The 24586-nt window shown below is 34.3% G+C and overlaps 4 protein-coding genes across 6 annotated transcripts in view; 1 reads left to right on the top strand and 3 right to left on the bottom strand.

The window, feature by feature from the left end:
* Positions 1 to 4694, top strand: part of LOC110799342 (uncharacterized) — a 47332-nt gene extending 42638 nt beyond the window's left edge. Inside the window, exons 15-17 of one of the 2 annotated variants that reach the window (XM_056830466.1) lie at positions 1533 to 1693; positions 3277 to 3433; positions 4540 to 4694. In XM_056830466.1, coding sequence (XP_056686444.1) covers positions 1533 to 1536 — 4 coding nt within the window. In that variant the 3' untranslated portion in view covers positions 1537 to 1693; positions 3277 to 3433; positions 4540 to 4694. The remainder of the gene's footprint in view (positions 1 to 1532; positions 1694 to 3276; positions 3434 to 4539) is intronic. The other variant, XM_056830467.1, reaches the window with a different exon arrangement.
* Positions 2485 to 11682, bottom strand: LOC110799346 (cytochrome P450 87A3-like). 2 transcript variants are annotated; one of them, XM_056830472.1, is made up of 6 exons: positions 11523 to 11682; positions 3679 to 3768; positions 3513 to 3591; positions 3300 to 3406; positions 3050 to 3177; positions 2485 to 2973 (listed from the first exon to the last, which is right to left on the bottom strand). In XM_056830472.1, the coding sequence occupies exons 1-6, from the start codon at positions 11526 to 11528 to the stop codon at positions 2871 to 2873; spliced, it is 513 nt and encodes a 170-aa protein (XP_056686450.1). In that variant the 5' UTR covers positions 11529 to 11682; the 3' UTR covers positions 2485 to 2870. The 2 variants fall into 2 exon arrangements, with proteins under 2 accessions (XP_056686450.1, XP_056686451.1); XM_056830473.1 differs by lacking the exon at positions 11523 to 11682 and adding an exon at positions 10628 to 10734.
* A 10631-nt stretch (positions 11683 to 22313) lies between these two features.
* LOC110799343 (uncharacterized) lies at positions 22314 to 23031 on the bottom strand. Its single transcript, XM_022004597.2, has one exon. It carries the CDS (start codon positions 23029 to 23031, stop codon positions 22540 to 22542), a length of 492 nt encoding a protein of 163 aa, XP_021860289.1. The 3' UTR covers positions 22314 to 22539.
* On the bottom strand, positions 22314 to 23873 carry LOC110799341 (uncharacterized). Its single transcript, XM_056828816.1, has one exon. It carries the CDS (start codon positions 23871 to 23873, stop codon positions 23049 to 23051), a length of 825 nt encoding a protein of 274 aa, XP_056684794.1. The 3' UTR covers positions 22314 to 23048.
* Positions 23874 to 24586: the final 713 nt, after the last annotated feature.

Genomic DNA, 24586 nt, shown 5'->3' on the forward strand with positions numbered 1-24586 from the left:
TTCTTTGTTGATTTATGTAAATTGTAGGGTTATATTTTCAGTTTTATTGCAATTTTGTTGAGATTTAATGTTCATTTCATGATTTATTGTTATTCGTTTAGTTGTTCTTTCTATCTCTAATTGTTTCTTCAAATTGTAGATAATAAGTTAACTTAGGTCGAATTGTATTGATTTTTCTGTCGAATTTTGGTGCACTTAAATAGGTTTTATGATTGAGTGAACTTAGGTCGAATTGTAATGAATTTTCCGTCGAATTTCGGTGCAATTGAGTAGGTTTTGTGATTGATTTTGGTCGAATTGATTTTTGTTTTGTGCAAATGAGCAAATTTAAGTGTTTATTATTTCGATTGAATTTTGCTCATTTCTCAATCAACTACTATGATTGGCTGATTATCTTAAAAGTATTTTGTGCTTCAATATTTGTAGTTCCTGTCAAATTTTGCTGCAATTGAGTAGGTTGTTGATAGTTCTTTCCTTTGATTTGTGTTGATAATTACAATGTTGTTTAGCCATTAATGTCACCAAGTGTAGAAAGAGTAGCAGGACTTAGTTTGGGGCGTGTAGTCAGTCAAGATATCCAACTCTATGTGTAGGAGAGAGTCTTAGGATTGCTAGAGCTGCTAGATGTCATGTCTGTTGGTGTGGATATGATGGTTCTGGCCTTGCAAACATCCACATGTAAGAGTATTCATATGCATTTTGCTGCCTTGATGACCGGTTTAGCCACAGTTAGTTTAGGTAGTGCATATTGAGATCACAAGTCCCTGACTGACAACCACTTAATTAAGCCAGCCTCAGTTTACTATCTTGGATCTAGTGTATTGCTGCTGGAAGTAGGAGTATTCTTGTTTATTCACTAGTAGAAAAAACCCCTGTTGCACCCCCCTTGTTGCAGCGTACATGTATTAATACGCTTCAACAACCAGTCGGTCAACGCGGGTCAAACCATTTAAAGGGTTGTTGCAGCGTACAATTTAATTGTTCCCTGCAAAAAAGTTTGTTGCAGCGTACATTTTAAAAGCCCCCTGCAATAACCTTTTTTGTTGCAGCGTACAATTTAAAAGCCCCCTGCAATAACCGGATAAAAAAATTTCAAAACAATTTAAGCCGCATCTCAAATTTTTTTCTCGCGGTCCTTTCTTCTTCCCTTGCCTTTCCCTGCGTCGTCCCCTAAAGAAAAACCCTAAGCCGCGTCCCTCAAAATTTCGAACACTCTTTCTCTTCGTTCCTCTGCATCGCCGGCCACCACCTCCTTCATGCCGACGCTGCTGGGTGGTTGCGATGGTTATTGCGTTGTTGTGGTTGATGGTGTTGTCCTGCCTCCGTGCTCGGCTTTCCTCTGCTTGTCGCCGCCAATAATGGTGGCCTACCAACACAACATCATTTGTAACTAATTGGTAAATTGATTTCAATTTTTCCCTCAATTGTTTTAATAAGTTCTTGATTTAAAATCCCAAAACCCTAACTAATCGATTCAATGTTCTTTTCCCCCTTGCTTGCGCCGCCCGTTCTGGTTGTTGGGTGACTACTAGCTAGCGCCGTCCAATTAGGGTGGGGGATTAGATCTTGCAAGAAAGGCTTCGTCGGAGATTCCAATTTTATGCCCGCCAGGGAACTCGGGGTCGCCTCTCTCTTCGTTTGAGCCGCCGCTACCGCCTTCTTTGCCGCCCTTAACGCCTCCGGCATCCACAATGTGAGTTTGTTTATCTCGTTTCTTTCTTTTTGGAGTAAAATGTTGGATTTTTAGGTCAAATTTCATCAATTTGGGAATTCTGAAATTTGTTTTTAGTGAAAAATTGATAGTTTGCCAATTGGGTTTTTGATTTACATTGAGAATGATGATTTGGGTTGATTAATTCAAGGGTTTTAGTTTATTGTTTCAGCTATTTTTAATTTATTCTTATTAATTTTGTATTCAGGTTTAGTATGCTTGTTGATTGTTGTTTTTGGAAGAATTTGAATGCAAAGTTGTGAGATTTTTGTATTTAGTTTGTTGCATTGTCAACTTAGTTCTCATAGCTCAAGTGATCTTAGAAGAACATGGGTTGAATGTAGTCTAGGGGATGACAAGTGACAACCACAATTTAGTATTTGAATAATCAACTAGTCTCTATATCGTGATTTGGTGACTCTTGAATCTGATTTTAGTCAACTCACAATTGAAGTACTATCCAACCTGAAAAATTGATGTACTGATAGAATGATAGATATACGTGTTCCTTATAGTTCTATGAATAACAAGAATTATATGGGTCAAGTTCAACGCAAAGTACATTTTTTTCTTCAATTTCTATACAGAAAATGCCTTATTTTTTTTAATGAAGGCTTGTCAATGTATAGCTTTGCTTCTAATTTGTGGTTTGCTTCAATGTATAACTGAACATAAAGGAAGGGGTTTAAATATAATCATACTACTATGGTGCTTTATGTTCAGTTGTATACTATCTGTAGTTCTGTAGGGTTTACAGTTCTTTCATTGAGTAAATCTAGTAGCTCGATCATAATAATTGGCAGAGACTATAGTATAATGCTAGGGATATTTGTATTTTGGTATTGATGTTTTATACATTTGCAACATGAGAGGTGACATGAATTCAATAATGATTTTACATGCTGAAAGACATCTAACCCGGTTTTCCCCAAATCATATGTGCTTTCACATATTGACGAGAAGATGAGGGGTAAAAAATAGACAATGTATACAAAAGCTATGACGATTACAAGAAAGCTATTCACGGTTTGCTCTTGTTTGGTGGAGAAACTGTAAATATTTGTTCTCCTCTCCTGTTATGTTTGTATTGATGTGTTTCCTTATTGCGGCTCAAGTCACTTGTAACAACTATATTTCTGGAGCAGAATCAATTGATAGTTTATGTTTCTGTTGACCTTTTCTCAGACAATTGAACATGAAATTCATCTGGAAACTGTAAGCCAGGGGTCCGAACTATGTTCCCTCCTTTTACTGGATTCCACCTGAGGTTGAAGAAAATAAGTTAAATCTTCCCTTTTTATTTAATATGCATGTTAATTTTTGAAAGTGAGCTTCTACCTGTACTTTGTAACCAAGCAGTGTAGAAATACAGCCATTTGCACCTTGGTAAAATCTGTCCCAACACAAAATCTCATGCCTCCACCGAAAGCCATGAAATGTTTGGATGCACCATTTGTTTCTCCTCCCTATACACAAATAAATTTCATGTTTATTTTTTTGTATTTTAATAAAGTAATCTAACCAAAGTTTTTTCCTCCCATCTTTTTTCCTCTCGTGAATGACAGAAATAAGAAAGTTTGATACATACCTCCCATCTCGATGGATTAAAGTCAAGGGGATTTTCATATTTAGCAGGGTTTAAATGTACAGCTGGAGGACAGACCATGACACCCCAACCAGCTGGAATGGTGTAACCTACATCAATCAAAGTTCTATGTTAAGGTATGCATTTGAGTATAAACATAACATTGACATAAAACACTTTAAGTCCATAAGTTTTGTAATGATGGTAGATGCATACCCTTGTAGTTGACATCTTTCAATGCTTTTCTAAATATTCCTGGAACTATATTTGCCAGCCTAACTGTTTCATTGATAAACTGTAATTCAAACTGGTTAGTTAATCAACACTATTTTAAGAAGGATCATCAATGAATTTGTTTTGTGTGGAGGCATTCTTAACGAACCTGAAAAGTGAATGTCATTGATTTGTATTCACTCCATGTAAGGTGAGAATCAGGATTTTCACGCTTCTTTAAAATCGCCTCATGCTCTTCCTGTCAATTTGGTACGGTGTCAGTATGATTTTAAACTTAATACATGTTTAATATGCATAATTTTAACTTTATAAGACTCGTTCCAATCTATTTATGCACCTTTAAGGCTCATTAGGTCGTTGTAGGTCATATTTAGGCTAAAATGACATTTTCGCTCCCAACTATGAACTAAAGAACCTAAGGACTCATTTTAAACCTACTAAATGTTTTATATTCTAGTTTTAACTTTCTAGGACTTATTCCAATCCATTTATGCCCATTTAAGGCTCATTGTGTCGTTTTAGGTCATATTTAGGCTAAAATGACATTTTCGCTCCCAACTTTGAACTTAAGAACCTAAGGACTCATTTTTAAATTATTATATGATTAATAAGCTTAGTTTTGAGTTTCTAGGACTTATTCTAATCTACTTATACCCATTTAATGCTTGTTTGATCGTTATAGGTCATATCTAGGCTAAAATAAGGCATTTTCGCTCCCAACTTTAAAATAAAGAACCTAAGGACTCATTTAAAACTTATTACATGTTTAATATGCATAATTTTAACGATCTAAGACTCGTTCCAATCTATTTATGCACCTATAGGCTCATTGGGTCGTTATAGGTCATATTTAGGCTAAAATGACATTTTCGCTCCCAACTTTGAACTAAAAAACCTAAGGACTCATTTTAGACTATTAGGACATTGTCATTAGTTTCTTGAATGTTAAAATGTGATATTTAATTTGTATTTAATCTAATGTTTAATTTAAATTTCTGTTTTTGTAAAGGTCTACACTCCGAGGATTGCGGCTTATGCGAGGAATTTGATGTGGTTCGTGAGCAATGGGCTAAGTTTTTTACCAGCAAGTATTTATTATTGGCTTTAGCGCGCTTGATCGAGTTGGTTTAGTTGTTATAGAATAAATTTTATATTAAAATGTATGTTTATGTTGAAATTGGAACATATATTTAAATGTAATATGTGCACTTTGGTTTTGGGATATATAGTATACAAAACTCCAGTTGTTGTTTTTATATTTGTTATACAGGTTGCGTTATTCTATTATTGTTTTGACAGGTTTCTATATTTGGTGCAAGGCACTCTAGGTATCCCTAAACAAAATTAGAATTTTCCCGCCAAAAGTGCTTTGTTGCAGCGTACATATATATTGTACGCTGCAACAAGGGAAAAAAATTTCGCAAAATTCCAGACTTGTTGCAGCGTACAAATAAATGTACGCTGCAAAAAGTTGAGTCTTTTGCAGCGTACATATATATGTACGCTGCAACAAGTCCAAATTTTTGCCAATTTTTTGGCACTTATTGCAGCGTACATACATATGTACGCTGCAAAAAACCCCTTTTAGCAGCGAACATTGTATGCTGCAACAAGTTCAGACTTGTTGCAGGCCCCCCAGTTGCAGCATACGATGTACGCTGCAACAGGGGTCTAAAAGCCCGCTGCAATAAGGGTTTTTTCTACTAGTGATTTGCTGTCATGGATCTACGTTTTTGCTGCTATTACGATATTTGTTGTCACTACATATGCCCGAAACAAATATTCTGCAAAAGATCATATCTACTACCGTCTCATCCAGTTCCTTGTTATTGTCTTGATAGTTCTCGTGATAGTGGTGTTGCTGAAGTTCACTAATCTGGAAATTGTTGACTTGTTTACAAGTTTCTTGGCATTTATTCCTACTGGCTGGGGAATTATTTCTATTGCTCTCGTGCTTCGAGGATTTATACACAAAACTGTTCTTTGGAAGGTTGTTATGGCCATGGGCGTCTGTATGACATCATGTTTGGTGTGATTGTTATGACTCCTCTTGCATTTCTCTCTTGGATGCCTGGTTTCCAGTCAATGTAGACAAGAATCTTATTTAACGAAGCCTTCAGTAGGGGTCTACGGATATTCCAGATTTTAACGGACAAGAAAGCATAGTGATTCTTGGCTTGAGGAAGGTATGCTCATAATATTAATATGGATAGATTAATTTTCTGATCTTTTAAGTTGAATATTTTATGTAGGAAGTTTAAACTTTAAACGTAGATAAGCGCAGCTACTGGTGGTCGAACAAAAATAATCTTAATTGTTAACTTGTTAACAAAAAAAATATATGCATTTAATGAGACTGGTAGTGGTGTATCCGGCAAATGTATAATACACCAAAAAAGAAGAAGAGGTGAATGGCATAATTGGAACCTTATGTGCTTACCTCAACTACCATTTGTTAGTTGCTGAATGGCATAATTGGAACCTTATGCGCTTACCTCAACTACCATGGGCATCTAACTTTAAATTGACAAGTTCAAGAATTAAAAATTCAATGATATAATTTCAAGTTATTCTGTTCTCTTTGGTGGTAGCTCCCCCTATGGAAGCAACAGAACAGGGTGATTGGAGGGACTACAGTGAAGGTTACAACATTGGATGGTCGTACACTCTCAATACCTATCAGAGATACGATCACACCAAATTATGAGCTTGTCGTTGCCAAGGAAGGAATGCATATTCCACAAGATCCTAAAAGTATAGGTGATATAGAATCAACAGTGCAGATTGATGTCTTCTAAGTTGATGTGAAGTCTCCTGGAATGTAATTATTTCTCATGAGAATTATATATTGGCTGCTGTTGTTTGCTTGGAGTGCAGATTGATGATACATTAGTTGCAACAGGAGAATCCAGTGACTGGGATCCAAAATTTTCCCGTAGATGCATGGACTGATGAGTGATAACCACACCCTTTCATGTCATCGCAGAAGGGCATGGAAGATTGGCAGCCATGATCTCAGGTATACCTTGCTGCTGTTTTTTTGTCAACTTGGACCAGCGTTAACTTTTGGCCTTGTTGGTTCTTATGCTGTTGTTGCTGTAAGTTTTCATATTATTTTGATTTACTTTTTTTTGGTTTTGTTTTACTTTTGTTGATTCTATTTAAAAACACTAGCCTACTAGCTCAATATGTAGAGCATTGTGCAAATGCACAAAAGATGTGGGTTCGAATCCCACGTAGGTTAATAATCTTTACTTTTTGTATTGTTTTATTTACTTTTGGGTTACTTTTATTTACTTCTTATCAGTTCATGTTCTTTTTGAGCTATTATGTTTCAAGAAATAAAGAAACAACTTCAAAGACGGCTGATCATCAAGCATCACCACATCAGCTTTCTTTCTATCCTTAATGTCCATCGGAAGTTCAACACTGGCAACACAAAGAAAAGCAACAGTACCCAAGTAAGCCTAAGTCAACTCAGGCAAAATTAACCAAGGTAGATTAAAACAGACCCCTTCAAAGCAGACTTGAACCCAACATCCGAGCATTGTACAAAAAACTAAACCGAACCTGCCTGACTGCATCAGCAACAAGGCCAAAGTTGACATGGGTTGACCGGGATCCTGCCAGAGAACTTGTCTGCAACCCCAACACCCTAACCCCCTTTCCTCTTTTATTTTTCAGCGAAAGATCAAGGATCGGTTGATTTAATACATATAAAAGTTAAAACCTTTGTAGTTACAAACAATGAAACAAATGAGCAAAATTTAAAGTTCTGGTTAGTATTCAAAATTTTGCTCATTGTGCCTAAATGAGCAAATATTTTAAAATCTCAGATTACTTAACATTCAAAAAATTAGCTCATTTTTTATATTTTACACAAATGAGCAAATATTTTTGCTCATTTTATATAATTTACACAAATAAGCAAATATTTTTGCTCATTTTTATAATTTTAAAGTGCGGATTTGTTAATATTCAAAATTTTTGCTCATTGTTTCTAAATGAGCAAATATTTTAAAGTCTCTGATTACTTAACAATCAAAATTTTGCTCATTTTTTATAATTTACACAAATGAGCAAATATTTTTGCTCATTTTTTATAGTTTACACAAATGAGCAAATATTTTTGCTCATTTATAAAATTTTAAAGTTCGGGTTTATTAGTATTCAAAATTTTGCTCATTGTGTCTAAATGAGCAAATATTTTAAAATCTCAAATAACTTAAAATTCAAAAAATTTGCTCATTTTTTATATTTTACACAAATGAGCAAATATTTTTGCTCATTTATATAATTTACACAAATGAGCAAATAATTTTCAAAACTTTTGTTAATATTCAAAACTTTTGTTAATAATTTTGCTCATTTTTATAATTTTAAAGTGCGGGTTTGTTAATATTCAAAACTTTTGCTCATTGTTTCTAAATGAGCAAATATTTTAAAGTCTCCAATTACTTAACATTAAAAAATTTGCTCATTTTTTATAGTTTATACAAATGAGCAAATATTTTTGCTCATTTTTAAATTTTTAAAGTTCGAATTTGTTAATATTGAAAACTTTTGCTCATTGTTTCTAAATGAGCAAATAAATTTGCTCATTTTTTATAGTTTCCACAAATGAGCAAATACTTTTGCTCATTTTTAAAATTTTAAAGTTCGGATTTGTTAATATTGAAAACTTTGCTCATCGTTTCTAAATGAGCAAATAAATTTGCTCATTTTTTATAGTTTATACAAATGAGCAAATATTTTTGCTCATTTTTAAAATTTTAAAGTTCGGATTTGTTAATATTTAAAACTTTTGCTCATCGTTTCTAAATGAGCAAATAAATTTGCTCATCATTTCTAAATGAGAAAATAAATTTGCTCATTTTCATAGTTTACACAAATGAGCAAATGTTTTTGCTCATTTTTATAGTTTACACAAATGAGCAAATATTTTTGCTCGTTTTTAAAATTTTAAAGAGAAAACAAGTGCTGAGTTCAAAATTCTGGAGCTGTTCTGAACCAAGTGCTGAGTTCAAAGAGAAAACACTATGATGCCCTCGAAACAGTTAAAGTCACAAGGTACAACCAAAAGAAACCAAGAAGCACAAGTTTCACAAGTAAGATCAATAACCTGTTTCTGTAAACTGAACTCGAGTTTCTTCAAGCAGAAATTATTTCAAACAAGGAGAAAGGCACCTATATTCAATACTTCTGGATTATGTGCAGGTTCTGTAGCTGTCTCTGAATCGAATAGAAGAAGAGATCTAATGACAGATAAAAATCATTCCACGTCCCCCGTACTGTCTCTAACAATCATTCCAAGTCCTATCTTTCCATCTGTCATGGCTGCATCTGTGTTGATCTTCCACCTCCCTTCCTGTGGTGGCTTCCACTTCGTGGTTTGTGTTGCATGTTCAGAGCTGCTTTCCTCATCCCTCTTCATAGTTGCCTCAAATTCACCCAGGTAGTGAAATGTTTTGTCACACCATTAGCGCGGGTCGCAGGCCTTTCTTTCGAAAACCCATTTATTCCGTATGTTCCAGGTCTGCCAGAGAAACATCATCACCAGTTCCCACGCCCAGTCCAGCTTACAATTCTCCATAGCCCAGTCACACCATTCCAAGAAGCCATGCCCCCAATCCCCTAGATCAATCCGTAGTGGGGAAAGCATCCATAAGATCTTCGCTTCTTTACACAAGAGCAGCATGTGTGTTAATGTTTCCGGGCTCTCACCACACCTAGGACATATACGATCAACTGGCACTCCTCTATATGCAAGCTTTTCCATCGTGGGTAAGCCATCCCTAGCAGCTCTCCAGACAAGGCTCTTGACTTTGGGTGGAACATTAGCTCTCCACACCTTCCTCCAGAGTTGTTGGCTTGAGGCCAGGTCCAACACCCCCACACCCCCATTCCTTCTCTGATTTTCTCTATGGTACGCGCTTCGGACAGTAAAGCCCCCATTCTTCGTGAATCCGGCGTAGTTTAATCTTCACTTTTTGCTCATTTTTTATAGTTTACACAAATGAGCAAATATTTTTGCTCATTTTTAAAATTTTAAAGTTCGGATTTGTTAATATTGAAAACTTTTGCTCATCGTGTCTAAATGAGCAAATAAATTTGCTCATGTTTTATAGTTTATACAAATGAGCAAATATTTTTGCTCATTTTTGAAATTTTAAAGTTCGGATTTGTTAATATTGAAATTTTATGCTCATCGTGTCTAAATGAGCAAATAAATTTGCTCATTTTTTATAGTTTATACAAATGAGCAAATATTTTTGCTCATTTTTAAAACTTTAAAGTTCCGATTTGTTAATATTGAAAACTTTGCTCATCGTTTCTAAATGAGCAAATAAATTTGCTCATTTTTTATAGTTTACACAAAAGAGCAAATACTTTTGCTCATTTTTAAAATTTTAAAGTTCGGATTTGCAGATATTGAAAACTTTTGCTCATCGTTTCTAAATGAGCAAATAAATTTAGCTCATTTTGATATTTTACACTAATGAGCAAATATTTTTTAAAAATTGCTCATTTTGATATCATAAACAAAATACAAAGAGTTGCCTATGTAGGATTCGAACCTACACCATTGTGCAATTGCACAAAACTTTACCAGTTGAGCTAATAGGCATTATTAATACCTGGAAAAAAAAAAAAAAAAAAGAGTAGAACTCATTATACTCACAATTCTATTTGGTTCTTCAATTCATTCATATCTAATTTATGTATTCATGATTTTGATACCTCGATTGAGTTTTCTTGGGCACCCCTACTAGTAGAACTAAAAACAAGTCCTCAGCATAAACGAGTATTACATCTTGATATGATCCAAGACAATGCAAAATATTGGACAGGGGTCGACATACTTGTTTTAGATTCAGCACACTGGTGGACACAACAATCAATCCACGGCGTAAGACCATTTCTAGCTAATTTTCTACTTTCGAAATCACCTCAATTGTATGCAGCTTCTTGATTCTAATTCAGATGAGTTTCATATTTGAATTTTCTTGTATATTGATGATTAGAAAGAAATTACGAATTATAAGAAGCCGTATTGGATAACAGATATTGCCGGTTTAAAGAGCTGAGAATATTACCCAATGCCTCTGAACAAGCTTCAACTTTAAGCTAGGGGGATCAGATATGCACACGATAGCTAGCTGATTTTGGTTAATCCTTAATCAGATACGCACTGCTGCTTAATAAACAAGTGCAGATAGTTCAGTGCTTCTCTGCTCAGTTAATTCCCAAGAGTTTGGAAGCTGCAATTCTGACTAAATCTCTTTCTAGGTACATATATTGACCAGAAAAGGGCATGATGAATCTCCCTTGTACATTGTGGCCAAGCCAGCACACAAACAAGCAGGGCATACATTTTCTAACCACCAAGCTGAAGAACTTTAGTCTGAACAACTAAAGATTTCTTTGATCTCAAGATATATGAAATAGGTAAGCTGACATAAATCTTCAAATTATTTCTACATGTTATTTCTACATTCAGCAGCATTCTCTTCTCCAAAACACACCTCTGCTCTCCGGCCAATACACCCCTAATTCGAAAGATTTAATCCAATGAACTTAATTCAACAAAACCTAATAAAATAAATGAACCTAATACCAACTACTAATTCGAAAACCTACCAATCCAACGATATAAATTAAAATCTAATAAATGAGCCTAATACCAAATACTAATTCGAAAACCTAATTCGTAAATATCAGTCGAAAATTTACTCATTTTTCATTCAAAATAACTAATCAATTCAATTTCACTATCAATTTGTAATTGGTTCAACAACAACGGTTTAACCCCCACAAAATTAAACACGAGCAAATCAAAATTTATGAAATTTTCATTCAATATTACGCAATTTTCATTCAAAATTACTAATCTATTCAATTTCACTATCAATTTGTAACTAGTTCAATAATTTCAAAAGTCTATTTTATAAATTTAAAAGTAATTGATTACAAGAAACAAGAACAAAATACCTTCATATTGGGGAATCGTTGACATCTATTCAGAAATTACGTTTGGCAAGAACCAGAATCAAGAGGAACAATTGATTTAATTACGATTGAGACGTTTTTCCGCCATGGAAGAATAGTACAGGCAGAAGGGAGAGAGGATCGGGTTTTATTTTTTTCTAAAAGCTTGGGTTCTGTTTTTGGGTTATGTGGTTGTGTTCTGTTTCTTTCATTTTCACGCGCATGATCTGGGCCGTCTGTTTTAGTTTGTTTGGACGATTTAGATCGCTTCTCATTCTTCTCATTTTAGCGATCTTCTCATTGGAGGGGGACCATATATATATATATATATATATATATATATATATATATATATATATATATATATATATATATATGAGGTGAGGTTCTGGTGAGAACCCTTTTAACGTGAGAACTTCTTTTATCGTGAGAACCTTTGTGCGTATTTTTCAAACTATATGTGCGGATTTTCAAAACTATATGTACATATTTTTTTAAGCTTAATTTGCACCTTTTTATAATTTATGATTTCCTGAAACACTTAAAAAAAATATGCACCATTATTTTAAAGTCAAATAATATGCACATATAGCTCAAAAAATATGCATATTCAGTTCAAAATATATGCACATATGCATATTCAGAATTAATCCAACGACCCACACGCGTATGTACAAATCAATTACTCCAACACGAGGTAAACAATCGAACAGGTGAAAAGATTATAAAAAATCCATCATCTTCTTTCTTTCTCCCTCCTCCCTATCTCATCTCTCACAGCAGATTTTTTATGGTATTTGTCTCCTTCCTCTATTCTCTAAATTGATTAAACTCCCACTATTGATTCAATCATCAGTCATTAATCGACACCAAGAACTAAAAATCACATGAAGGTTTGAAATTAAAACATGAATGGGTATTTCAATCTCCTCCCTCTTTCTCTTATTTATTTTCAAATTTCCAAGTGATTGTTTTCTTGCTGATTCATTTTGGTAGTGTCGTCCATACAAATGGAGGTGTAGTGCCCAAAATAGTTTAATTTTGTTGGGACTCATCCTTTTATAATGTTAGCTGACAATTTTATAAAATTGTACTCGGTGGGTTAGCAAAGGTTTGGGTCAACGTTTTAGTTGGGACTACACCTTTTTTCACTGTTTTAGAGGCGAAACTAAATACTAGATTTAACTACAGAAATATGCACAAGATCATTAAGATGGTGGGATTTTTGACAAGGCTGAGCTACGGAGGAGAGTGGGAGCGAGCATCACGCCATGGAAAACTGAGTTCGCCGAGGACTTTTGGGATGGTGGACAGAGGAGAGAGAATCGAGGTTGAATAAACGCAGCAGATGAGCGTTGGTGGTGGAGGATGTTGGGGGTGAGGAGGAAGAAGGTGAGAGTTTGGATGTATATTAATTGCGGATACTAGGTGGAGATTGCGAAAAAAGATCGACGCTTATATCTTCTAATTTTTCAAATTCAGTTGGGCTTTGTCGGTGTTTGTAGGGAGATAAAAATAATCAACGGTCAAGATGACAATAATGAACGGTGTCCTCACCGTAAGAGGAGTTCTCACCTTAAGATGGTTCTCACGTGAACCTAAATCTATACATATGTATATGTATATGTATATGTATATGTATATATATATATATATATATATATTAACTGTTTCGTGATAATTCAAAATATTATCTCAGTGCATTAGCAAAAAATAAAGGATCGTGGTTGATCCACATATTATCTTACGGCATTACCAGAAACAGAAAGAACAGTTTGGTAATCATCAAAATTGCGTGTGGTCATTACCTTAAATCTTTTTTTAAGTTTCTCTTTTCTAATATAACGAGCCTAGATGTGGTTGTTCAACTCGCGGTGTCACTAATTTCGGTCTCTTAGCTATAGCTCATGAGTGTTCGTCTCTTAAATATATGCTTAACTAACTATTCAGTAGCTTAGATCAATTGGTAAAAAAAAATAACAAATCAAACGAGCCTTCAAACTCTAATACATGACCCGAATTATGAATTCATCTCTACATTATATAACTTAATAGCTCAATTGGTATTTGGTAAAGCCATTTTGCCAACCCACAACCTGACATTATGCTATGGAAAATCCCTTACTACATCATGGCATTATCAAAACACAAAAGGATATTTTGTGAATGACCAGATCTATATATGTATGGCCATTACCTTGAAACGGTTTAACTTACAGTTTTTGAATGACTTGATCAACGCGCTACCTTAAATCAAAAGAACCTTCTAACCCTAATTACGAATTCATATCTCATAATCTCGTGGTTTTTAAAAATAAATTATTTTCCTCTATCAACTTCTTTAATAATACCATAAAGTTATATTTTATTTCATAATAAGAGTTAGGGTGGTGGTAATTCCAAATATTATCTCAGGCATTATCGGAAACTAGAGCATGCAAAAGCTGACAATCCCGAACCCAACCCAATAATAAAGGGTTAGGTCAAGATATTCAACAAGTTTAGTTAAATGGGTCAACCTAGCCCAACCCGTTTAATTAAATGGGTTGGTATAGACACTTAATTTGTGTCTCCCCTTAGCACCGATGGCGAAACTATTTCCAAGCTTCAATGATGGTGCAACTCCGAGTGGAAGCCCTAATTTCTAAGATACAATGAACTTATTCCAAGTCCAATTATCTAAAATCCAATTCCCAAATCCGTTCCCGTCCCGGAACTTTGTACAAAATTCGAATCCCAAAATACAAATTCAAAATCTAAACACAATCTCTCGAAGTGGATGCCGTCATTGGTCTCCGAAGCATATTTCCAATCGAAACGCCATAGTAATCCAAAATCGGGCGTCGACCCACAAAACTGAGCATCATGGGCGCCGACTCGTAAAACCGAGCTCAAACTGTACAAAAACCTCAAAAGCGACGCATTCAAGTCGTAAAATTCAAGCCTTATTCCCCAAGTAAGGTACCTAATCTTTTACTACAATCTAAAAGGTCGATTGTCCTTTCGGTGCCAACGCGCCTAAAGGACGATCTTCGTCGTCCTTACCTTGTAAGCTAATGCTGTGTCAGGCGCCGCAGGACCCTTGCGCCAAACGCAAGCATGCGCCTATAACCCTGGCGTTTTCCAACCACTTTTCATATATAAACCCCCCATTTTTACACAAGTGAAAGGAGAAAATAAGCACAGAAAATACGTCGTAATGCACAATTAATTCTCCACTCTGCAATTCTCTTCAAAACATCGAAACATTCTAAAATCAACAAGTTCTAAACATTAAAGGAATTGGGGCAAAACATTGGAAGCATCATGCTAGCAAAACTAGGTAATCCGAGGCCCTGAATCTCATTATTTCTCATTTCTATGCTTTAATCTTCAAGATTTTCCATATTTCCATCATGCTTTTGTGAGTTCATAACTCACTTAAGCTAGGATTTGTACAAAAGGAGTAACCATTAAGGGATTTCATACTTGAATCCCTTAAATGGTTTTCCATATTGTACACACATAATTTGTGTCTCCCCTTAGGGTCGATGATGAAACCATTAGTCTAGTTTCAAAGGTTGGTGTAACTCCGAGTGGAAATCCCCATTGCTAAAATAAAATGAATTTATTCCAAGTCCAGTTATCCAAAATCAAATTCCCAAGTCCGTTCCCATCCCAAAACTTGGTACAAAATTCAAAAATGTAATTTCGAAATCCAAACACAATCTCTCAAAACGGATACCACCATTGGTCTCCGAAGTCTATTTCCAATCAAAATGCTATTAAGTAATCCAAATTCGAGCGCCGGCCAACAAAACCGAGCATCCCGGGCTCCGACCCGTAAAATCGAGGTCAAACTGTACAAAAATCTCGAAAGCGACACATTAAGTCGTAAAATTCCAAACCTTATTCTCCAAGCAAAACATCTTTTACTAAAGTCCAAAAGGACGATTGTCCTTTAGGTGCCAACGCGCCTAAAGTACAATCGTCGTCGTCCTCCCTTCGTCAGCTGGCACTGCGCCAGGCGCAGGTTAGTTTGGCATTTTCTAGCCGCTTTCCTATAACAACCCCCATTTTTACATAAATGGGGGAAAAATCACTTCCCACAATGCAATTCTCTCCAAAAATTCAAGCTTCCTAAAATCTACAAATTCTAAGCATTTAAGCAGTTGGGAATGCATCTTGGAAGCACTACCCTAGAAAAACTAGGTAATCCGAGTCCCTAAATCTCAGTATTTCTAATTTCTATGCTTTAATCTTCAAACTTTTCCAATAATCCAATGATGTTTAGTGGGATCATAACTCATGTAAAGTAGGATTTGTACAAAAGGAGTAACCTTTATGGGGTTTCATACTTGAATCTCCCTTAAATGGTCTTCCATACTCCATTTTCAAGTTTTAAGTTACAATCTTTAAGCCTTTTCAATAAAACATTATTAGTAAGTTGAGGCTTTCATTCTTGAAACTGTTCCTTACAACAATCATCATGCAAATCTTCAAAAAACTAAACTTTATATAAGTTCAATGTTGTTTGAAGAAGTGCAATTCCTTCTTCAAACTAGAACTCGTGAACCATTAAGTTTCATGTTCAAAATGAAATTTTTATATTCAAAGTTCAACGATGCTTAAATGGGAACAATTTCTCTTTAAAATAGAACCAATTTTAAGTCATGAAGCATATTAAAGGTGAGGTCTTTTAACATGAAAAAGTCTAATCTTTAAGAACCAAGCCTCATAATTTCAATATTAAATTTCTATATCCAATATTCAAGTTTTATTTCAATATTCAAATACAAAATATATGATACTTTTTAATGAGCAACCTCATTTTAAAAGTAGGTTATTTCAAAAGTTGAATCCATGGGGAAACAAGTCATAGTTAAACAAGTGTTTCTCGTTTGGATTTTCACATCATTCATACAAGTTCTATTATTGTAATTTCTATTCTTTATGCTTATATTGCTTGCATTAAATATTGCACCTTTCAATTTTGCACCTTTACCATTCATTCAATATGGTTTACACCTAGTCCATTCTAGGTGGTGGTGTATAATTTTACTTATTGCACCCTTTATTTTCTATTGTGATGCTTTGCTCTATTTATTGTTGCTTTCATCACCCAACATGCTAAATCAACAAAATATCAGTTATAATCACGCTTAACAAATATAATTTTTGAACAACCGGACTAGGCTCCCTTAAATTGGACTTAAAGGGAAGTGATCACATACAAATTGGCAAATTCGATGTTCTAAAAATGCATGTCCACCAACCTAAACGTAGTGTCATGATTAGGATTATGCACGAAAATGATCTTTGTCTTGATTGAACGAAACTTGTCAAACCATTCAAAATAAGTACCTTGTCAAACTCACGCATGTCGCGTATGATAGTGGCCATTCTCTTTGGAAGCCTTCAGACGAATTTAGAAACATCAGTTCATGCCTTTCATACCCATGGTTGTAGCCTTGTCCGTTTATTCTTTTAACTCCACAAAATTGAGCCCTATTAGCCCCGTTGGTTACTTGTCTCGAGTCTAGCTTGGGGGAGCTTCGGTGTTTGTAATGGTTTCATTAATGTTGATTGATTGGCACACTAAGCCAATAGTTCGTGGTTCGAGGCTATGTTTGGATTTTTGGTTCGGAAATGGTGTATATTATTGTTGGCACCCAATCTTGTAACAGTTAGCATTATTATTCATTTTTGTACTTTCGTTTTCATCAATTTATATAATTTCATATTAGAAAAAAAAGAAAAAAAAGGGAAAAAAAAAAGAAGAAAAAAAATATGTTTTTCGTTTTTGTATATAGTTTGAAGGCAAGGAAAGGGGAATGAAGAAAGATCATTGGAATTATATTATGTTCTTCCTCTTGGCCGTAACTTGGTTGATTGTTCGGGTTTCATGGTTCGATGGAGTTAGATCTTTGGCATCACGCTGACACGTATAGTTCACCTTTGCTCCCCAAGTTGGACCTTACTCTCACTTTTTCCAAAATTATACCATACCTTTCCTTTTCACCTAGCCCCATTACAAGCTTATTATAAAGACATCGACATGTTTGTTTTGTGATTGAGTGATAATGGTTTCTTGCTTGTGGGACCCGATTCTCGACAGTCCTAGATTACGGTCAGAATCCCACATAAGCCAACTGTTAGGCTTGTAATGTTTAAAAGTTTGGAGTCGCCACCCTATTTTATCCGATAGGGACCGGATTTTTGAAATCATCATTTTCAAGGGAAAATAATTATTTAATAAAAAAATAAATTTCCGAAAACAATGATGGCTCCATAAAATAAAAGGCTTTTTTCGTATGAGATCTGGTCTTTTGAAATCAAAGATTAAGGTCCGGGGTATAAGTTAGGAAGATCGAACGTCTGTAACTCGTCTCTCCCTCTGTTCTAAAACAGGCTCCTACTAATATGTTGTCCCTATTTTTCTACAATAATTAGTTATGATCATTCACAATGTTATTAATTTAATGCATAATGTCACATAATTTGCAAGTAGTCAAACACACTCGGATGCAATATGATATAATATATGATTGGGTTTGAGCATTAAAGTTGCCCTACGTACCGTTCATTGTGGGATTTGAATCCACTCCCGGATCAAAACCCTACGTAGTTCTGACAAGTGTCCCTTCCTATATGGTCAATTCCAATGGGTGAAGGGAAATAGAGTGTTGAATAACTCAAAACAAGGTTGGTAATAGGTCTTTAACTGACTTGCTTTTGGGAATCAAATCGGTCCATTAAGGTTGTGGAAATCACCCCGATTAGTGACACCATAAAAGTCTTCTGTGAAAGACAACTCAACGATAAAATGCGTCCCGATTGACGACTTTTGGATTGACTTGTTACTGAAAAGAAAGTTGTTTTGGACTTTTTGACTTGCTTATTTTGGGTTGAACTTCACTCTTTTGAGGATGGATAGTAATGTGCTATCTGAGTGGATTTTGAGGTAATGTGTTTGGGGTTTATGAAATTGACCAGATAAGTTGGGACACCTGATATGGCCTAAAATTGAATAATAGTTTCATAATAGAAATCATGTCATACTAGACTGAGAGTGATTCATTATAGGTAACAAGATTTGATGATAATAGGTTTTACAGGTGGGTGAATCACTTCACAGTCCTATATGACTAAATTTTCAATTTGACCCGTTTATTCAATTCAAGGTCATAAACCATAAGTCACTAGGTTTATCTCATGCAAATGTGAAATGATATATGGATCAAGCATGCAAAGTGATTCCAATTTAATAAAAAACACTCGAACAATTTATTATTAAGAAGTGTGCATAAGATAATATATTCTTTTGTTGTTTTATTACTTTGATGGTGGAACTTTAGTTTACAAGTGCCATAAATACAATAAATATTACAATAATCAGAATTCCTATCTAATGAGCAGCTTCAAGTCTTGATTCCTTCGCCTTGAACTGTGTTTCCTTGACTAGTCTTCATATTTCTTCGCCTTGGATGTTTGGAAAGTAGAGACCTAAGTAAACAAAACTTATATTTGGGTTTATTTTAGAATTTTCCACCTTACTTAACTTAGCCTAAATTAAATTTTAGGTAAGTATAATGAAATGGTGAATATTTTGGAGTATTTATACTTACATAATCTGTTCTCTAAGAAAAAATAGGAATTCATTTTGGGTAAATCGAATTTTATAAGAGAAAACCAATTTTCTTTTAAAAAAAACTGTTGAGAAAATTACATCTCGTTGAACTTTAAATTTGATACCATGACCTCCCGAACTTGGATTTGAACGTTTAATACATTTTTGGAAATATCTAAGTGTTTTTTTTAACGTGTTAAAAAAATGGGTTCAATCTAAAAAGTAGATAATTTATAAATAATTTTTCTCTAAAACTGCTCCTTTTTGAGACCTTGAAGTGAAATTAAATTATAAATTAATTATTTGAAAACAAAATCACGTTTTTATTTTTAAAATAGACTTTAGAAACATTTTGGAGTCATGTGTATAAAAATATCAGACTTTAAAGTTTATTTAATATTTTTAATAAAGTAAAACTTATTTATTTGAAACTGTCATTTTCAAGAAACTGTCTTCCTAGATTTCTGTTTTTGAAAATATTCTATAAAATTGAATAAAAATCGTGTGGAGGTGAGAGAGGTCAATTTAGAAAGCTTAGAGCAACTCCAATGGTGGGCTACAAGGTGATGTAGCTAAGTTTGCCATATCATATTTCTAGCCACAATTATTTTAAGCTACAAACTTTCACATTGGTGGGCTACAATCCCTTGTAGCTCCCTATAATATTTAATTCATATTTTTCCTCTTTTATTTTTTGAGCTACCTGCCCAAAATAGCTACAATGTTTTAGTAGCTGCTGAGGTCATTATTGCAACAATGGTGAGCTACCTGCTCATATATTCTTTTTTTTTCTTGAGCAGGTCCATTTTCCAACCATTGGAGTTGATCTTAGGATTTTGTCTTTCTATGGTATTCTTTGAGATCTTAGAAAATAACAAGTTAACCTGGTCGAATTTCAGCAAAGAAGAAATCGGAACCTGAAAAAAAACAGTTTTGCTAGTCTGAAGTTTAGGATTTATTGTGATTTTTCTAAAACTTATTTTTTAAAAATTCCAAAAGTCGTGGTCTTCTACATACTTCAAGTTTCTATAAAAAATTTCTTTTATGAATTTTGAAAAGTGAAGATATTTTATATAATTATCAACAAAATTGACAAAAAAAAAAAAAACAATGAAGAAATTGGCTAGTACTAAAGTTCCACCATCTTTCTCTTGAATTTTCTTTTGCACCTTCTCACTTTAACTTTGTTTTGATAAAAACATTTTTTTTGGTGATCAACATATAAAAAAAAACACACTTCACATACACTCACTCTCGAGTCTCACCCGTGGTTGGTCAAATTCTAGTTGGTTTCCAAATTAGGTAACCGGCACGTATAGTGCCCTAACAGGTTATAGAGCACACATAAGAAAAGAGTTAGTAATGTATGAAAAATAATTGGAATTCACAAAAATAAAAGGAACAAGAATATTACCTTTGGCTCTGACTAGCAATGTTTGAGAGATTAGTCCAAATGATCAATCGAAATAAAAAAAGTGACTGCAAAGTGAATTGTCCAAGAAAATTGAATAACTTCTTCTTTGATTTTCTGAATTAATTAAACTAAAAACTTGTGTTTTTTTTTTTTTTTGATTTTTTTGATTTTACTTTAACTAAAACTATTTTTTTACTTGAATGAAACTATGTATTTTTTTTTTTACTGATTTTTTAGAGAAACTTAAAAAGAAAGTGAGTGAATGAGAGATTTTTTTTTTTTAGAAAGCTTAGAATCATGGGGGTTGGGCCTCTTCCAAGTGAGAAAAGATGATGGTATGTATAGGGGTGGAAGGGACTAAGTTGCAAATAAACAATAGTTGAAGGTTATACGGAATAAAAATAGATTAGTAGGAGGATTTTGTGCATAAATAAGCAAATTTGAGTAATCATGACTTGATTGACCCATAACTGATTTTGTTTTATTTGCCAAACTGATAAGTTATACTGTCCTTGATCTCAAACGGGCTAAACAAGGTACGCGTCTTAGAGAAAAATAAAGACTATTAGCGTCGTCGGCTAAAGAATGTATTTTTGGGTCATGAATCATGATAGATCAGAAATAAGATGATCATTTTGGAAAGAGGTTATCGTTCGTTTTTAAGAAAACGTCGGGCGTTAGAAATGTAGGTCCATCATTACGAAGAGGGCGTCATATGAAAAATTATTCGTACGTCATTTACCCGAGGGCTCTTTTTAATACTGCATATTAACAAGGTCGTCGTCACATTGTTAGAACAATGACGTATTATGCCCCCTCTTAATAGTAATAGTGTTTTTGGGATATAGTACTTCTCGGGAAGCACTATTTTAGAAGTATTACTCTCATGGTGTATATTCTGATAGGGATACCTCTCTTTTATTAAAGTACCTAATACATCCCATATTATTAGTAGAGAGACTAGTTGTTGTAAAATATACCAGTTGGGTAATAGGATTAGTAACATTATTTATCATGATAACCCGAATGGCTTATTATGTACCAATGACTGGGTTGTATTCATCCGTAGTTGAAAGGCATGACGTTTACTGAATCAGTTTGTACAGTTGAACGGGTACCAATATTGATGTATTAGAACCAGACGGAGATTCTTAGATAGACCCATGCATGGAGGTTGCTTCTTACTTGCAAATTACCTCCATGTTAAAACAGAAAATGATTTGACAAGTGATTCTAATTTTCTTTTTTTTTCTTTTTTTTAACTTGGGGGTGGAAAAACTTTGAAAGTTGTGGAAAACTGTGATTCTTCTGATTTTGGGTTGTGATCACGGTAGAAATGGGGATTGGGGGGTTCGAGTTTAATTTCTTTTTTTGTTAATTGCTATTTTCGATTTTTTTTGTTGTTTAGGGAATTGGGGCGTGGGTTTTGGTTTGATTGCAGTTAGACCACTCCCATCAATGGGGAAAAAAAACTCCTCACCACTATCTCTCTACCACTTTCTTACTCCTCCACATCACTTTCCTCACATACAACCTTTGTTACAACAAACTCATCCCACCAATGAGCAAAAAAAAACTCCTCACCACTTTTACTTTTATTATTCACTAAACCCCACCACACTTTTTATTTCCCACATACTCCATCCTTTTTGTATTTATTCAATTATATTAATAACTTAAATGAATTTTAACAATTAGTTAAGATAAATTATTTAATTTACATTAATCATTTTATTTACGTTATTTTTATATCTATTTTTAATACTATAAATTTTATTTAAAATATTTCATAAATTTAAATAAAATAAAGGGACATAATTGAATAAATACATAATAGATGGACTAAAGCAAGACAAGTTTCGGATAACTAAAACATTACAACAACTAAACACACTATGTCATAAACTAAAACATCATAAAGCCAAAATATGATTAAAAAAAATTACGATAAATCAAACGCAACCACTAAAATAACAACTCTTCTTCGAGGCATGAGTTTAATGATTATTGCCTCCATATTTTTGCCAGTTATGCTCAATTAAATCCTCTTTCAAAGAGTGATGAATTTGACTGCTACGCAAAGCTGTTATTCTCCCCAATAATGCGTTAATGGAGTAGGGTTGTCCAGTCTGGAACTCAAAGGGTTCACCATTATTCACTGTTGCGGTTAAGCTCGAAAGGTCTTCTTCATAGTACCTTCGTAACACATCAGCTCGGACATACATATCTCGTTCATCCTCAACTATCATGTTGTGTAAGATGATACAAGCCTTCATTATATCGCCTAATATATATTCATCGTAAGCCAGAGATGGTTGTCGTACAATGGCGAATCTTGCTTGCAAAACTCCGAACGCACGTTCAACATCCTTACGAACATGCGCTTGTCTGTTAGCAAACAACCTTTCCGTTTCAAGTTGGGGACGAGAAAATCCTTGAATGAACGTAGCCCAATTTGGATAAATACCATCTGTGAGGTAGTACCCCATGTTGTATTCATGTACATTCACCTGAAAAGTGATATGAAGTGCTTACCTGTCAAAACATCATCAAAAACAGGAGAACGGTGCAGAACATTAAGGTCATTAGATGAACCAGGAATACCAAAAAATGAATGCCAAATCCATAGATCTTGATCTGCAACAGCTTTAAGAATTAGGGACGCTTTCTCGCTACGTCCTTGGTATTGGCCTCTCCATGCGGTAGGACAGTTCTTCCATTCCCAGTGCATACAATCAATACTACCGATCATGCCTGGAAATCCGCGCATTTCATTTTGATAAAGGATTCTCCTTAAGTCTTCATCTGTAGGACTTCTTAGGTAATCCTCTTCAAAATGCTTGATTACCCCTTGAGTGAAATGTAATAATGATTTTATTGAAGTTGTTTCACCCATTCGCAGGTATTCATCAATTGCATCCGGAGCCAAACCATACGCTAACATTCTGATAGCTGCAGTGCATTTTTGCAATCCTGATAACCCTAATTTTTCGGCAGCATTTCTTCTCTGTTGCAAGAAAACATCATTTTCAACCACTTTGTTCATGATACGGAAAAACAAAGGTCTTCTCATTCGAAACCTTCGACGAAACTGTTTGTCTGAATATACTGGATTTTCCGCAAAGTAATCATTAAACAAGCGGTTATGCCCTTCTTCACGGTTTCTATCTGCTGGAATCGGAATGGTGTCATTCACATTTCGAAGTCTAGGGCCTCGTGGAAAGAATGTGTTTGGTAAGTGATGAGTGACAAATTCGTCAACCATTCGATCAACTTCTCCGTATGGATTCTCATCAGCAGATTCTGAGCTTGAACTGTATTCAAATAACATTTTTTTGAGATATAGTAGAGTGTGATAATGAGAAGTGAGTGTGAGAAATGAGTTTGATAATGTGTGTGTATTTAAAGAGTAATGTGGATAAGAATATATGGATTTTTGGATTTTCTTAGATTTTCGATAAGATTTTTTTGGATTTTCTTAGATTTTCGATAAGATGTTATTGGATGTTCTTAGATTTTCTTAGATTTTCTATTGGTTGATAAGATTTTATGGATTTCTTGATAAGATTATATTGTACTTTCTTATAATATAATAATGACAATGTGTAAAATACTACTTGGCAATAAAACATAATATAATATATTACATAACACAAAACAATACAAAGTTAAAGACATAACACGAACTAATACAAGTTTAAAGGCACAACACGAATTAATACAAGCTAATTGAAAACTTATTAAAACTAGATTGTGACATAAAATTTAAACACATGAAATAAACTAAACATTAAACACCTTGCTAATTATCACCACCATAAAACTCCAACATCAATCTTGCCTTAACTTTTTCCTCATCAGGAGTTAAACAAGCCTTAGACACCAATGTTTGCAAGAAATCATGTTTCATTTTTTGCTTATCCAACTGAATTCTCTGTTCCTCTATGTCAAGTTGTCGCCTCCTCATTATAGTCTTTTCTGCTTCTAGCTCGAATCTCTTTAAATTAAGTTCGTGCTCATTATTCCTCACTTCAGTGTTAGCTT

Source organism: Spinacia oleracea, chromosome 5 (assembly GCF_020520425.1).
Source record: "Spinacia oleracea cultivar Varoflay chromosome 5, BTI_SOV_V1, whole genome shotgun sequence".
NCBI lineage: Eukaryota > Viridiplantae > Streptophyta > Magnoliopsida > Caryophyllales > Amaranthaceae > Spinacia > Spinacia oleracea.